Source organism: Corythoichthys intestinalis, chromosome 16 (assembly GCF_030265065.1).
Source record: "Corythoichthys intestinalis isolate RoL2023-P3 chromosome 16, ASM3026506v1, whole genome shotgun sequence".
Lineage (NCBI taxonomy): Eukaryota > Metazoa > Chordata > Actinopteri > Syngnathiformes > Syngnathidae > Corythoichthys > Corythoichthys intestinalis.
This window is the reverse complement of record NC_080410.1, coordinates 9,981,159-9,998,587: the sequence shown is the minus strand read 5'-3', so window position 1 is coordinate 9,998,587 and position 17,429 is coordinate 9,981,159. Positions and strand designations below refer to the sequence as shown.

General features: G+C 37.3%; 1 protein-coding gene across 1 annotated transcript in view; it reads left to right on the top strand.

Moving 5' to 3' along the window:
- slc2a6 (solute carrier family 2 member 6) overlaps positions 1-16,792 on the top strand; it is a 29,439-nt gene extending 12,647 nt beyond the window's left edge. Inside the window, exons 5-8 of the mRNA XM_057861398.1 lie at positions 7,491-7,684; positions 7,812-7,987; positions 8,121-8,413; positions 13,114-16,792. Coding sequence (XP_057717381.1) covers positions 7,491-7,684; positions 7,812-7,987; positions 8,121-8,413; positions 13,114-13,421 — 971 coding nt within the window. The 3' untranslated portion in view covers positions 13,422-16,792. The remainder of the gene's footprint in view (positions 1-7,490; positions 7,685-7,811; positions 7,988-8,120; positions 8,414-13,113) is intronic.
- Positions 16,793-17,429: the final 637 nt, after the last annotated feature.

The following is a 17,429-nucleotide window of genomic DNA, read 5'->3' as shown; positions in this document are numbered from 1 at the left end:
AAAATTCGATAATCTTGTGTCGTTTTGAAAAAATGTCAAAAAATGGCTCAGTGGCGCCCCCTTGACCCTTAAAATTTTCAAAAAGGCCTCTCCTCTCAGGTTTTCAACGTAGAGCAATGAAATTTGGGGAGTAGATACCTTATGCCTAACTGTTCAAAAAAGCCTCTTGCACCCATATTCCAAATCCAACAGGAAATCGGATATTTTGGATCAAATGTGAAATTTTTATCGGTTCACAGTTGGAGTTTACATTTGGAGGCCTGAACATGCACGAAAACTCACCAAAATTTGCACATACATGCAACTTTGCGTAAATTTTGATAATCTACAAAAAATTTTAACAAAATGGCTCAGTGGCGCCCCCTTGAAATTTTCAAAAAGGCCTTTCCTATTAGGTTTTTTCAACGTAGAACAATGAAATTTGGTGAGTCGATACATTGTGCAAAACTGCTCCAAAAAGTCTCTTGCACCCATATTCCAAACCCAACAGGAAGCCGGAAATTTTGGATCAAATGTGAAATTTTATCGATTTACATTTGAGACCTTGTCGCTGAAGAAAATAGTTGGATCGTCTTCAAAATTGGTCAGACTATTCAGGAGACATATGAGATCTTAAGTTTTCAAAATGGTGAGTTTTTATCCAAGGGTCTGACCTGGGCGTGGTCCCAAAGTCGGCCATTTTTGGGCAAAACACCAAATTCAGAAAATGATTAAAAAATCCGTGATACAACGTTCAATCTTTTTCATTTCTAGCAAGTATATGAGATATCCCAGCCTGAACACGACTGCATTGAAATATTACCCATTAGGCTTGGCGCCCCCTAGTGGGAACAGGAAATGGCCTTCTTTACGAGACAGGCTCCTCCTCCAAGGGAAAAAAATCTATTGACCTCAAACCTGTTTCAGGGGAGCCTCAAGACATGTGTTCAGGTCCCTGATGAAAAATATTGAGGTTTCGTTGAAGCGGAGAGGTCCAAACTGGAAGTGAAAATGACCGTCAACAATTTGTCTCGCCAAAAATTTTGAACAGTCATAACTCGGCAGATATGCAACATATGTGCGCCAAACTTTCCGTGTTTGTTGAGAGTCATACCCTGAAGGTTCTTGTAGGGGTCATTTGCATCAACTCTACAGTGCCAACTAGTGGCGACAGAAAGAAGTTTTAAAAAAGGCCTTTCCTATTGGGTTTTTTCAACATAGAGCAAGGAAATTTGGGGAGTAGATACCTTATGCAAAACTGCTCCAAAAAGTCTCTTGCACCCATATTCCAAATCCAACAGGAAATCGGGTATTTTGGATCGAATGTGAAATTTTCATGGGTTCACAGTAAGAGTTTACATTTGGAGGCTTGAATATGCATAAAAACTCACCAAAATTTGCACATACATGCGGCTTTGGATAACGTTCGATAATCTTGCAACGTTACGAAACAATTTAACAAAATGGCTCAGTGGCGCCCCCTTGAAATTTTCAAAAAGGCCTCTCCATTTAGGTTTTTCTAACATAGAGTGATGAAATTTGGAGAGTCAAAACTTTGTGCAAAACTGCTCCAAAAAGTCTCTTGCACACACATTCCAAATCCTACAGGAAATCAGGTATTTTGGATTGAATGTGAACTTTTTATCGATTTACAGTGTGCACATTTTACACCTTGGCACCTAGGGAATTAGTTTGATCATTCTCAAAATTGGTGAGACTGTTCATGAGGCATATGAAATCTTAAGTTATAAAAATGGTGTGTTTTCATTCACGGGCCTGACCTGGGCGGGGCGCCAAATTCTTCAATTTTTTCGCCAAAACACCGAATTCGGAAAATGACTGATAACTCCCTCATACAACGTTCAATCTATTTTAAATCTGGCATGTGTGTGAGGTATACCAGCCTGAGCAGGACTGGATTGAAAATTTACCATTTGTGCCTGGCGCCTCCTAGTGGGAACAGGAAATGCCCTTTTTTACGGGACACACTCCTCCTCTAAAGGGAAAAAATCAATCTACCTCAAACTTGCATAAGGGAAACCTTAAGACCTGTCTTCAGGTGCCTGATGAAAAATATTGAAGTTTCGTTGAAGCGGAGGGGTCCAAACAGGAAAGTGAAAATGACTGTCAACAATTTTTCTCTCCAAAAACTTTGAACAGTCATAACTCGGCAGATATACAAGATATCTGCGCCAAACTTCCCGTGCTTGTTGAGAGTCATACCCTGAAGGGCCTTGTAGCGGTCATTTGCATCAACCCTACAGCGCCAACTAGTGGCGATAGAAAGTCACTCGTTTTTCCAAAACATGTCCAGTTCTTTTCATGTTGGTCATTGTAGTTTCAAGACCTATTAAAATACTTTTTTACGGCCCATGTCCACGTGTCTCTGTCTGTTGCCGTGACGACCCTTTGTTCGCCATTTAAAGGAAATATTTTTTTTCAGAGACTCAGGGAGCTTATAGAGCCACAATAGTTGGCACACTTGGTCGAAATGGCCAAGTTAGAAGATTAATTTTGGTTTTGAATAAGGGCTTGGCTGCACAGCTCAGTAGTGGCTCCTTTTTTGTAGTACTCTCTCCAATAGGGGTTTTTATCTCTTGGGTGTGGGAATGTAAATAGGCGACTTTCGAGCATGTTAGGTTCTAATGAGATGATTAGAGAGGAGGATCTGCCACCACCCTGACCTGCACACAGTCCGAGTTGCGTGACGTCCGAGTTGCGCTAGATTGCGAGGGCCCGTTCAGTCCTGCTTGCAGGCCTAGTTACATTTGCAGTGCTTAAAAACCATTTATCAAAATATACTGTACATGTAATTTTTTTTTAATTATACTTTGGGGGGAAAAAAAGGGGAAAACATTCCTAATATGTATCGCTTTCCAATACTGTTCAATCTGAATGAATACATTGAACACACAAGTAATGTAAATGTTAATGTAAATAAGCTCCGCCGCTACTTTGCAGATTTTCGATTTTCGCGCGCAGGGGAGGGGGGCGGTTCCCATTAACTGCGAAAAACGAGAGGTCACTGTATACATGTATCGCCATCAATGGGAGTGGACTATGATAACTCAATTCATAAATTAATTACATTGAAAAATATTGCTAAAGATGTGAAAATCCAAAAATTAAAAGTAAATATAGCTTATCATTATTTAAAAAAAAAAAAAAAAAATTAAACCTGTCCTCTTCAGCTGCTTGACATGGAGAATGGGAATCTGGGTGTCCTATTGGTCTGAACAGTTTTAATGTATCACATGAGAGTATCGTTAGCTAATTGTATTTCCGGTTGATACCGTGTGCGGGTTCTGATGACCAAGGAGAAAAAATGGGAAGAGAGTCAGAGAGAGAAGTGATTAGGTGGGGTGGAGCGAACACAACACAGCAATGTGAGGTGAAGAACCCAGTACTATGTGAATCACTTGTCAGTGTAGATATGTTCACATCCTGTTCTATGCTGTCTGATCACTAATTCTGGCACCAATAGTTTCTCTACTTGAGTGTGTCTAATTGCACCCAGTCATGCGTGAATCCCATCAGATGTGATAGTCGTGCAGAAAATATAGAATTAAATACATATTTTTTATTTAAAATTAATAACTAAATTTATAACTAATAATTGCATTAATAATTTTATTTTTATTTTTTAAAATTTTTTCTAAAATATAACTTTTTTTTTTTTTTTTTTTTTCCAGGCAGTTACATTCATTTTTACAAGTACAGTTCTGCTTTCAACAAATAGCAAAAACCAAAAAATGCCTGAAAGGGAGTTGGACGGAAAAAACAACTTCAAATCCCACCCCTACTTCTCAACGATCATGCAAATAAGTAAAATAATTTCCTGCAACCTGTTTTGTTATAGATAGTTACATAGTGGACATTCTTTTCTCACAAAGGTAACTGAAGAACAGAACCCGCAATGGCAATTTCCTCTTTCAGCAAGAGAGAAAAACAAAAAAAGAGCTTTAATTTGCTTCATTTGTTTTTTTATTGTTTTAATTTTAATTATGTATCTATATTTTCTTCTATTTGTTTAATTTCTTTTGTATAATTGTTTCATACAAGGATTTTACTCATTAAAAAAAAAAACAACAACAACATTATGACAAGGTGAAGGTAGTGTTAGTATTCTACAGTGTTCTGCTTTTGGCTGTACAAAGTAGACAGAACGTAAATACAATATTAGGAGCAAAGAAATGCAACGAGGAAGGGGCTGGGGAGGCACCATTACAGTACAGGGTGAAGGAATCTGACCTTCTAGCCAGACCGCTGGAATCGCACCAGCCAAACCGCCGGACTCGCGCTGGGGCAGCTCCAACGACCCAGGCCGGCGAGATCCCGACAATCTGGCCAAAAGTGCAAAACTCTGCGCGTTCACCTTAGTCTTAACCCTTTGTACTGACTCCATTTTGAAAGGTTTAAAGAAGGCTCACCGAAAACAATTTATTCAGGTCGACGGCGATCAAAACCGCAAGGCGAAACAGAAACACTCCGGCGTGGAGGCAAGGTCACACTACCACACGTCAACAAAAGGTTCCCGAGAAAAAAATGACAACGCTTAGTTAAACATTCAGTCTTTTGAAGGCTCTTGCAAGGCGGGCCATGGGCAGGAAGAAGGGAGTGTTTGGGATTATTGTCTGTTTGTGGATTGAACAGGAGGATTCGGAAGTTACTGTTGTCAGAGCAACGAGGGTTGTGGATTTTGCCACCAAAGCATTAAAGGGGATCTTGGAATCGTGTTATCCATTGGATATCAGGCGTTCTCCGGTGTTCCTTGTGTTGGGACAGGGCGTGCTGCCAGTTGTTCTGGATTGCCAGAGTTGGTGGTGCAGACGTGGGCTTGTCAGCGTCAATATTGCTCATGACGCACACGTTGGGCTTCCGTGATAAGAAGGCGTCGTGCATCTTTTATGCCCTATATTCTGCTTGTTTTCCTCAAACTATGGTATAAGTGCTATTTATTTCATATTGGGTGTGTTAGAGTAATACAAACTGTCAAACAGTAAATACGAAAAACTATACTATTCCCTAATTGATTATACAGTGCTGCTCAAAAGTTTGTGAACCCCCTCAACATTTTGGAATTTTCTATTATTTCAACCTGATTTCCTAATCAATCAATTCAGTAGTTTTTTTTTTTGTTTTTTTAACAGTTGTGTTGTCGAGACTAAATTAAAAAGAGTTTTCATCAACTGATGTAGGTGCAAAATTGAACTGTTTGGTCACAACCAAAACCGCCATGTCTGGCGAAAAGTCAACACTGCATACCACCAAAAGAACCTTCTCCCAACAGTGAAGCATGGAGGTGGGAATGTCAAGATCTGGGCTTGCTTTTCATCCTCAGGACCTGGACAACTCCACATAGTCCAGGGAATCATGAATTCTGAGGAATATTGTCAAATCCTAGAACATAACCTGACGCCATCTGTTTTGAAGTTAAAGCTTGGCAGAAGGTGGATCATGCAACATGATAATGATCCAAAGCATTCCAGCAATACAACCAAGGAATGGCTGAAAAAGAAGAAGATTCATGTTCTGGACTGGCCCAGTCAAAGTCCTGACCTAAATCCCATTGAAATGCTGTGGCGGGACCTGAAGCGAGCAGTTCATGCCAGACGCCCATCAAACCTCTCTCAACTGACTGCGTTCTGCAAGGAAGAATGGGCAAAAATCCCCCAAAGTAGATGTGAGAGGCTGATTAGTCACTACAGAAACCGTTTGGTTGAGGTAATCTCTGCAAAAGGAGGCGCAATATCCTATTAACTGAATGGGTTCACATACTTTTGCACACATGATATCTGAGTTTTTCTTAAGTCAACCACTTTTGTTAAATAAAGAATGACAATATAACTATTTCTTTTGTTTCAGTCCATTATTTGGAATGTCAGTATTGTGGATTTGGGTATAACTTAACATTTAATAAGGTTATTTTAGTTTTTTTTACAAAAAATCTGACCATCGCTGTGGGGTTCACAAACTTTCGAGCAGCACTGTATAAAGTGTGTGAGAATAATGCAAACCAAGGGCGTAGGTTTGGTCTGATCATTGGTAGGGACGGAATTGCATAACCTGCATGTACACTTTTTGCTGGGGATGGGACATTTATAATGATCGATGCAAAATAAATCTGTATTGACTAATACTAACTTTTATGTGTATTGGTTCAGCCTACACCGTTCAATTCAAACCTTTGTTTTCTAAAACTACAACAACAAAAAATGCCAGAAAAATGTCTGGATTTTATCAACAAATTTAAATTGCATTATTTGTACATATATTATATTAACATGCACAATAAATACAAGCTTGTTAATCATCTCTTAACTTTTCAGGAATTCCAGAAAATAAACATTTGTCTTAAAACCACTCAACATTGTCTAAATAAAGAAATTTAATAGAACTGAAAAAACTTCTTTGTCAGGGAATAACAAAAATAAATAAAAATGGGGCTGTCCTTTAGGTAAAACACTACAACAACAAAATGAAAGCTCCTTTGTAAGCTGCTATAAGACAACATAGATAAAAAAGTAAAATTGTGGGAAGGGGGTAAACCTTGGTTTACTGCATTTCTCACAGTTAATTTAATGTTAACAGTAGAAAACACATACAGCAGGACACTTCTCTCTAAGCAGCTTCCCACTCGAGTTTTGCAGGTGAAGTTCACACAGTTTAATGTTATTCTAACTCTGATGCAGGTCTCACTTTTAGTAGCAAAATTTGTGGTGTGTTTCCCACTTCCACAACATTGACATCTTTTTACATTTCTTGCAGTGGCTGCTGCCGGCTGAAAAAACAATTCTAATATCCTTAATATCTCTAATATCTAATGTGTGTGTGTGTGTGTGTGTGTGTGTGAGTATATCGGAGGGGTGCGTGGTCAAGTCATCAGCCAATCAAATATGCGTTTAGGAGGGAAAAAAATGGACCGGCACATTTAGCAAGTGGAAACAGGTACATGTAAGTCTGAACATAATGAAAATAATAATTGACTTAGTAACGGTAGGCACAATTCTATTCTTACAACATATGGGAAGACAATTTGAATGACCTATATAACTGAAGTCATTATACTGTATACCGCAAATAAGGCTGCTTAAAAGTTGATGGGGACAATTTGAGCATCCTGAAAAGTTGGTAGTGTTTTGTCCCTACTGTCCCTATGCAAACCTACGCCCTTGATGCAAACAGTTACACGGTGCCTACGAGAAAAGGTCCTATCTTCTTCAAGGGCAATCCATTTCGCCTAACCAAGGGCTTTATCTGAGTCCAAAATGAAAAAAAGGGAAAAAATGCAATACCAGAAAAGGTATAGTAACTTTACACGGTGTGCTATATTTTTGCTTCTTTATACATGTGTTTACGCCTTCTAGAGTTTACTGCTCACGTTGCTAACAAACATCAGAATATTTGTCTTTGATAGTGTATAGAATAATTATTTACTTTAAGTGTGATAAACGATTCATCCCCACTTGCAATTTTTCTTACGCTGATTTCCCTCCAAATTAATTTAACAGGACTGGTGTTACCATGGCGGTGGCTTGCAATGGCAGGAGGCGTGCCAGCATTTGTGATGGTAGTACTTTTAGTCTTCATGCCCTACTCTCCCAGGAGGCTACTCTCTCTGGGCAGAGAGGAGCAGGCTGAGCGCACCCTCCTCTGGCTGAGGGGAGCTGACTATGATATACAGAGCGAGATTGACGCCATTAAGGTGAGAAGTGCAATGTTGAAAGCAGGTCAAACGTATACTGCAGTGCTTAAATGAGCTAGTGATCAAATCTCAGTTCTCAGCATTCACAAGTACTCACTGGCTTTACCGCATGTGCATTTCAATGCAGCACAGCATCAGTCTGCAGAGCCGTGCCCCGTGGTCTCAACTGACCAAGCCCATCTACTACAAACCAATCCTCATTTCTGTGGCAATGCGATTCCTGCAGCAGCTGTCTGGCATCACCCCCATTCTTGTCTACTTGGAGCCCATCTTTTCTCAGAGCAACACCTCACTGGAGCCCAGGTGTGAAATCATAGACTGGTGATATGCAACCCAACTCGTTCACTCGACACATGACATATCATTATCTTTAAGTCATGACCATTTTTCACACAGTGTAATTAGTCACTACCTGTCCTTGTTGTGAATGTGTCAGGTATGATGCCGCAATTGTGGGATTGGTTCGCCTCGCTTCTGTCAGCGTTTCGGCATTTTTGATGGACAAGGCAGGGCGCAAAGCTTTGCTGTACACCTCCAGCTTTCTGATGTTCTTGTCCACGCTGACTCTGACCGTGATTTCCCGCACTGCACCTCACGCACCAGAGCCCGCCCCTACAAACTTTACCGCAATTACGGAGAACAACTTAAGCTATGATGCGGCATTGATTGCTCACAACCAAACGCCGGCCAGCTCCATTCCAATTATCAGCGTTGTGGTATTTATATTTGGTGAGTAATACAACTGGAATACCATTATCTATCCATAACACTATTTTGTATATAAAATGTGTTATTTAATCTTCAATCATGCTTATCCTCACGAGGGTCTTGGGGGTGCTGGAGCCCAGCTAACTATGGGCATTAGGTAGAGTTGCCAACTGTCCCTTGAAAAACGGAATCGTCTGGTATTCAGAAACAAAAGTACGCGTCCCTGATTGAGATTTAAAGGGACGCGCTTTGTCCCTTATTATCATCAAACTCGAAAATAGTGTCTTATTTGAAGAATGAATACTGGTATGGTGCTTTACAAGAATATGCAGGGAAACGCATTTCCCCGCCTATCCTGCTTTTTGGCCAATGAGCTGACGGAACAATAACAATATGAAATCCCACTCATCTCATTGGTCGAGGTCCTGTCACTAATGGAAGACAACATAAGAGTGTGGGAGATGATGGGAGAGGTTTGAGTGAAGCGAGGGTAAAAAGCGTGTTCAAAAATGATGATCATTTGTTTTCTTGTTTTTCTCTGTGTACTCCATTTTCACTAATTGTATCATATCTTTGAGTTCTGTCAAATTCATTATATTTGGAGTGGTCATTTGTGAAAATGGTATTGCTGAGGGGACTTTGAACGCACCTAAGTTGTGAAAACAAAAAAAAACAAACAAACAAACAAAAAAACTTTACCTGAGAGTTTGTTTACACTTAAAAAAAAATCCATATTTCAAAAAATGGCTAAAAACACAAACACACACATACATAAAGGTTCAGGAACTTACAGTTAAGTGCTAAATTAAGCAGGACAGAGTTAATTCTAGTATATTTTGTGTTAAAAACACATTGCTTATAATTATTGTTTTTCTGTGCGCTTCTATAACTTAAATATGTACCTAATTAATTCAGTTTTGAGTAAAATTATTATAATTATATATAAACACACATACATAAATACACACACACACACACATATATATATATATATATTAGGGCTGTCAAACGATTACAATTTTTAATCGAGTTAATTACAGCTTAAAAATTAATTAATAGTAATTAATCGCAATTAATCGCAATTCAAACCATCTATAAAATATGCCATATTTTTCAGTAAATTATATATATATTCTGTAAAATAATTTGTTGGAATGGAAAGATAAGACACAAGATGGATATATACATTCAACATACGGTACATAAGGACTGTAGTGGGCATTTCACTCTACTGTCATTTAAATCTGTCTATGCTGTCCTCACTCCGAAGCGTCTACTTTTTCCAAAGCTAGACAGCTAGTAAACGACGCCTTAATAATCAGACTTCTTCCTTTTTCATCTGATTTATTAATAAAATGGCCTCAAACCACTGTCCTCTTTAGACCGTAGTGAAACTACAAAAAAAAAAGTACACAAGCATTGCATTAGCAACAACGTTAGCTTAGCACGCTATACAGGTTCACTAAACATAAACAAAAAGCATCTCATACAAAAAATATAACATTTCGCTTACTAACATAATATGTACATTCTTTACAACAACCATACTTACAGACAAATCTTGTCCAAGGATCATATAAGCACAACATTACAACATAGGCGTCAGCCCGAGATGTCGTGCAGCCATATTGAACTGCCAAGAAAGCAATAAACCATGTCGCAAAGCGACCACAAGAATTCGCTGTTAGACAGCACAAAAAACCTTGCTGTAAAACTTACCAAAAGGCAGAATACTGTCTGAGCGGGACATGTGCGTTAATTGCATCAAATATTTTAACGTGATTAATTTTAAAAAATTAATTACCGCGCGTTAACGCGATAATTTTGACAGCCCTATATATATATATATATATATATATATATATATTTATATATATATATACATAAATATATATGGTGGAAAACACAGACAAGACTGAAAAAGCAGTTTCTGCTCTTGCACTCCTCTTCAAAAGAAACTGCAGTATTTTAAGCCAAAACAAATGTTGTGTTTGATAGAACAATATGTCTATGTGCTGCCATAGCAGATTCATGGCGCATTAAGCCCCCAAACTATTTTTAATTTGTCCGTTTTACCCTGAAAACCCCCGTTTACAGACATCGCGCAACCGCTTTTGTTTCAACATAGCCAGAAAAAGAAGGTAAGTAATTATATTTATAATTCAAAATGTCTGTCATTTTTTTAGTTTAGAATCATTAATTGATGTCTAATATTTAGTTAAAAAAAAAAAAAAAAAAAAAAAAAAACGACTTAAAAAATTATTCACCCGCATATTTTTAACTTTTAAACTAATTACGTCACAATGACAAAAATGGTGTCTGTAAAAAAGTCACGGATATTTACCTCATAACTATCGCTTAATGGCATTTTTTTTTAATGTTTCTGTCGCATTTTTCCGATATGTTAGATGATAGAGTAAATAACTGATCCAAACAAAGAAAAATTGGGGTAAAAAAAAAGTTTCAAAAGGTAAATATATCAAAAAGAAAATCTCGACCACTCCTTGATGTCTGCGATGTCTGCATTGCGACCCCTGTTATACAGTATTTCCATGTTTCACCCATAAAATTCCCCAAAAATCCAGCTGTGGCCATTCACGGCTGTGTCTTGACACTCAGTGATACATACTACATGAAGTTTTTGGATCGAAACAAGGTAAGAACGCAATAATATCTCGTTAAAGTCATGTCATCTGTAATTCTGCTCTTGCGTTCTCTCGCCTCCAGATAGAGTTTTGCTGTTTAAAAAAATTTTTTTTTTAAATGCCCTCCTGTTCTAAATTTTTCTTTCCCCAGAAAATTGAGATTTTAAGCTTTCCAGCGATGTATCACACATGCATATCGGACAATTTTGAAATTTGACCAAATTGGGGGTGTCAGAGCGGAACTTCAAGTCACCGGAGTGTTTTCCGCTATACAGTATATGTAAATATATATATGTAAATATATATATATATATATATATATATATATATATATATATATATTTTTTTTTTTTTTTTTTTTTTAAATCACTTTTCACATACAAAAAAATAATTTTTAATGCTGAATGTTTATATTCGCGATCATCGTGACCAAAGCCCCATTCGAGTCTTTTTCTGGCCGCTTGTAGCATATTGAGCTGCGGTATGCCAAGACATGCTGCTCGCGTTTAACTGAGGAGAGAGAATGTGATGGGAGATCAGGGATATATGTTAGTCTGTGGGGAGCAGCTGCGCGAGGCTGGACAGACTCTCACACGCATTTTCTTGTCATTGCCAGTGATTGTAGCTGGAGGAGAGCGAGCCCTCAGTAAAATGAAAATAATAAAGAAACTGCCTCCACTCCACCATATAGCAGAGCAGGCTTAACAACCTAGCCATGCTCTCCATTGAGCGTGAGCTTGCTCAAAAACTGGATTTCACTGATGTTATAAATTACTTTGCTGTCAAAAAATGTAGGCGCATCACAGTTTGAGGGCTTGCTAACCCCAGGGATGTGGAGGGGGCAGTCACAGGATGTTTAGTTTTGTTGTTTTGTAGCTTAGCAGGCAGACATAGCACTCTCAGTTGTATTGTATTGTAGCCTACATGGGATAATAGATGGAAATTGTTTATATTGTGTCACATCACATTACGGCCTGTAAAATGTAACTGTCTATCTAAAATTAAGTAGTTAGAAAATTTACACTGTCATTGCTTGCAAAGCGTTAAAAGTACTGCGTATGTTGTCGTGACAAGCCGGTGGCAGGGGTGGGGTGGGGTAAAGGGGCCCTATAATGGTCTCTTGTCCCCGGGCCCCTGCAAGTCTGTTGACAGCCCTGGTTATAAGCATTCATTAATGCCCATGACAGTGTCATGTCATAATTATAATGGTCTTATGACAGCCTTATGACGCCCGCCGCTGTCAAATAAAGTGTTAGCTATTAACCAAATAAATTAACAAACAAATAAACCGCACTGGACTTAAGCTGCAAGATTAAAATTAGGGGGAAAAGTAGCTGCTTACGGTCCCAAAATTACGGTAAATATTATTAATTTTTACTGTGTTTATCATATTATTTTTATACAATCACAAATAAATGTATACATTAAAACAATGTAAAGCTAAATTAATTAAATTGAAATGAATGAAAACAGAAATACTTTAATCATGGCCCTAATTAATACTCTAAAGTTCTTCTTTTTTTTCCATAGCAACGCATTGGATGCCATTAATGATAATAGGCATCCAATTTATTTAAATTGGAAGGATTGACCTTGAATGCTCATCCATTAGCGCCATTAACTAACTGTTCTAGACATCCAATCAGTTTTGTCTCGGAAGGACAAACTTCATTTGACAGTTTTGACATCAATGGTAGCTAATGAGTTAAATGATTGAGAGGGTTAAAAATAAGTTATAATTTTTGCATACAGTAAAAGTTTTTTTTTGTTTTGTTTAAACTCCCTAACCCCAAAAAAATCTTAAAACATTTTGTTGAGTCTCTATGGCTTGTAAAATTATTATTTTCAGAAAATCTGGATATATTTCTTGGACCTTATATTTTCAGTACAACACTTTGACCTTATATTTTTAGTAGTGAGGCTAAATAACAGCGCCTGATCTGGCAAGATTGTGAGGGTGTTTTTTATGTGGATAATATTGGGCAGGTTTTACATTTTCAAGTTAATGAAAGGCACACCAAAAATAAATTCGTCTTTGCGTCAGTGCGTTCATACAAACAATATTCTGTCTCCTAGGATACGCCATGGGATGGGGGCCAATCACTTGGCTGCTTATGTCGGAGGTGTTGCCTCTGGCTGTCAGAGGCGTGGCTTCGGGCCTGTGCGTGGCCGCCAGCTGGTTGACAGCCTTTGTGCTAACGGTCGTCTTCACTCACCTGGTAGACAGCTATGGCCTGTACGTGCCGTATTTTTTTTTCACTGTGGTGAGTGTCGTGTGTTTGCTGTTCACCGCCTTGTGTGTCCCGGAGACCCGGGGCCGATCGCTGGAGGAAATTGAGAATTATTTCAGGACACGCAGGTTTACAATTAACAATGAACATTAAACTGCACACTCTACAAAGATGACAAAGAGCTGATCTATGAAACTTTGTGGATACTGGAACATCTACTGTATGCGACATGTTCTCACATTGCCCGTCATGCAAAATATGTTTGAATCGAGGGATGGGCAATATACCATCCAAAATTTAACCTGCAAATGTTCATAATGTCAAATAGTAAACCCTTGTTTAACTCATTGGCTGCCATCGACAGCAATAGACGTCCAATCCATTATGACTGGGAGTTAACGAAGAGTTAACAATACATAAGTACATTTAAAAAATAGTATACTAAATATAGAAAATTAGATTGAAAAATACAAAAAATGGGAAAATTCTTAATTTAAAAATAAAGTTAATTAGAAAAAAATAAAAGTAAAAACTGAAAATTTAAAATAGAAGTTTAAAATACAAAAAAAAAGTTTTAATCTAAAATAAATAATATAAATCACATGAAAAATGATTTTAATTTTAATAATAAATTTCTCTCATTCATTTGATCTTTAATTCATAAAATATTTTTATTTTATTTATTTTCTATATTTACTCGATTTATTTGTATTCATTTTTTATTTTAGGATTTTCCAATTTTCATTGGATTTTTGGAAATCATTAAATTGAATTGATTGATCATTTTCATGTACCTATGTATTTTCGCAATGTTTTTGTTAAATGTAAATTCAGGCTAAATGTGAACTTAATTTTTTTTCCTAAAGTTTTGACTGCACATGTCTAATTTTGATATTTAAAACAACAGTTTTGCTTTGCCGCAGTGAAGGTCACTTCAGACTTGACGTCTATCGTCTATCCTTATCGCTCCCAGCCAAAATAGATTGGACGTCTATCACTGTCAAAGGCAGTGAAATATGATCAATTATTCAGCCACCTCCACCCCCATAATTTGAACCCAAGTTTATCACTGTCAATGGCAGTGAATGAGTTAACCCTTACATCATGTTTTGTGTGTATAACTGATTTGACTCCAGAGACAAGAAAATTTTTTTTTTACAACAATGTGAATGGCCGTATACATGACTACTAGTGGTACTACAAGTGCTATAATTCACTATTGAAAAAAAATATTCAAAAAAAAAATGTTTTCATTTTTGTATGTTTTACAATGAGTAGATTAAGATGTACTGTTATTGACAAATACAGTGCTGGACAAAAGTATTGGCACCCCTGCAATACTGTCAGATAACTCAGAAAATGACAATTACAATTACAATTACAAATGCTTTGGTAGTAATATCTTCATTTATTTTGCTTGCAATGAAAAAACACAAAAGAGAATGAAAAAAAATCATTATAATTTTACACAAATTTTACAAATGGGTCGGACAAAAGTATTGGCACCCTCAGTCTAATACTTGGTAGCACAACCTTTAGACAAAATAACTGCGAACAACCACTTCCGTTATTCATCAATGAGATTCTTACCTTGCTCTACTGGAATTTTAGACCATTCTTCTTTGGCCAACTGCTCCAGGTCTCTGAGATTTGAAGGGTGCCTTCTCCAAACTGTCATTTTCAGATCTCTCCACAGGTGTTTTATGGGATTCAGGTCTGGACTCATTGCTGGACACTTTAAAAGTCTCCAGTGCTTTCTCTCAAACCACTTTCTGGTGCTTTTTGAAGTGTGCATTGGGTCATTGTCCTGCTGGAAGACCCATGACCTCTGAGGGAGACCCAGCTTTCTCACACTGGGCCCTAAATTACGCTGCAAAATTTGTTGGTAGTCTTCACACTTCATAATGCCATGAATACGGTCAAGCAGTACAGTCCCAGAGGCAGCAAAGCAACCCCAAAACATCAGGGAACCTCCGCCATATTTGACTGTAGAGACAGTGTTCTTTTATTTGAAGGCCTCATTTTTTCCCCCTGTAAACTCTATGTTGATGTCTTTTCCCAAACAACTCTACTTTTGTCTCATCTGATTAGAGAACATTCTTCCAAAACGTTTTTGGCTTTCTCAGGTAACTTCAGCCTGGCTTTTTTATGTCTCTGGATCAGAAGTGGAGGCTTCCGGGATATCTTACCATAGAGTCCCTTTTCATTTAGACGCTGACGGATAGTACAGGTTGACACTGTTGTACCCTTGGACTGCAAGACAGCTTGAATTTGTTTGGATGTTAGTCGAGGTTCTTTATCCACCAGCTGCACAATCTTTCGTTGAAATCTCTCGTCAATTTTTCTTTGCCGTCCACACCTAGGGAGATTAGCCACAGTGCCATGGGCTTTACACTTATTGTTTACACTGTGCACGGTAGACACAGGAACATTCAGATCTTTGGAGATGGACTTGTAGCCTTGAGCTTGCCCATGCTTCCTCACAATTTTGCTTCTCAAGTCCTCAGACAATTCTTTGGTCTTTCTTTTCTCCATGTTCAGTGTGGTACACACAAAGACACAGGACAGAGGTTGAGTCAACTTTTTATCCATTTTAACTGGCTGCAAGTGTGATTTAGTTGTTTCCACCACCTGTTAGGTAACAGGTGCTGTTAATTACACAAATTAGAGAAGCATCACATGATTTTTCAAAGCGTTCCAATACTTTTGTCCAGCCCATTTTTGGAGTTTTGTGTAAAATGATAATGATTTAATTTTTTTTGGGTGTTTTTTCATTGCAAGCAAAATAAATGAAGATATTACTACCAAAGCTTTTGAAATTGCAATCATTTTCTGGCATTTTCTGGGAAAAATTTTGCATTATCTGACAGAATTGCAGGGGTGCCAATACTTTTGGCGAGCAATGTAGTTAAGAAAGGGTAACTATTCGACCAAGTATTGTGAAATAATGAAGGATAATGAAGTGAAATAGTGAAATGGACAAAAAATAAAATTGCATAATTACAAGGTCATGTGAGTAGTTTAATTTGATCATACATGTTTAAATTTGTTATTTTGTTTTTTTTCAAATGAGGAAGTAATGGGTTTCCCAGAGTTCAGGTGTATCTTGGGAAATTTGAACTGCAGTATATTCTCTTCAAATGAATATTTCTTGCAAAATCATACTTTTTCAGCATGGCCCAAATATTCTATTCTGAATCAAACATATAATGGCACATTTCAAACAGAGTAAATTATCTGTGTAATTACATAGTTTAGCTAATCTTCAGAACAAAAAAATGTTGAATAACCGCAGACGAGCCACGTGGCGAAATGTTTGCAGCTTTGCATTCTGGCTTTGTGTGTCAGTATGTATAGACACCTGTGCGTGGAATTGTGATGTTGTAGAACAAAGCTGCAATGAATAATTTATTAAAGTGAATTTTAATTGTCCTTTTTATTGTAATAACACATATTTAGGAGTTCTAGGACCATCTTAACCCTTTCTTGCATGAATTAGATTTTTTTTTTGCTTAAATGTTTTTATTAAATTTATATAGGACAGGGGCCAATTGCAGCCAACATGACAATATTTTGAGGTCCCCATTTAACATCTAATTGTAGTATTATTGCTGGCTGCACATTAAAATAAAATTTCTAAAAAATCATATATACAGTATATATTTGTATACGCATATATGGTGGAAAACACAGACAAGACTGAAAATGCAGTTTCTGGTCTTGCACCCCTCTTGAAAATAAACTAATGTATTTTAAGCCAAAAGAACTATTGTGTTTGATAGAACAATATGTCTATACGCTGCCATAGCATATTCATGGTGCATTAAGCCCCCAAACTATTTTTAATTTTTCCGTTTTACACTGGAAACCACCGTTTACAGACATCGCGCAACCACTTTTGTTTCAACCCAGCCATAATAAGAAGGTAAGTAATTATATTTATTATTTGAAAGGTCTATCATTTTTAGCTTGGAATCATTAATTGATGTCTGATATTTAGTTAAAAAAAAAAAAAGACATAAAAAAATTATTCACTCGCATATTTTAAACTTTTCAACAAATTACGTCACAATGGGAAAAAATGGTGTCTGTAAATAAGTCACGGATATCTACCTCATAACTATCGCTTAGTTGTATTTTTTGGTGACTGTCGCATTTTCC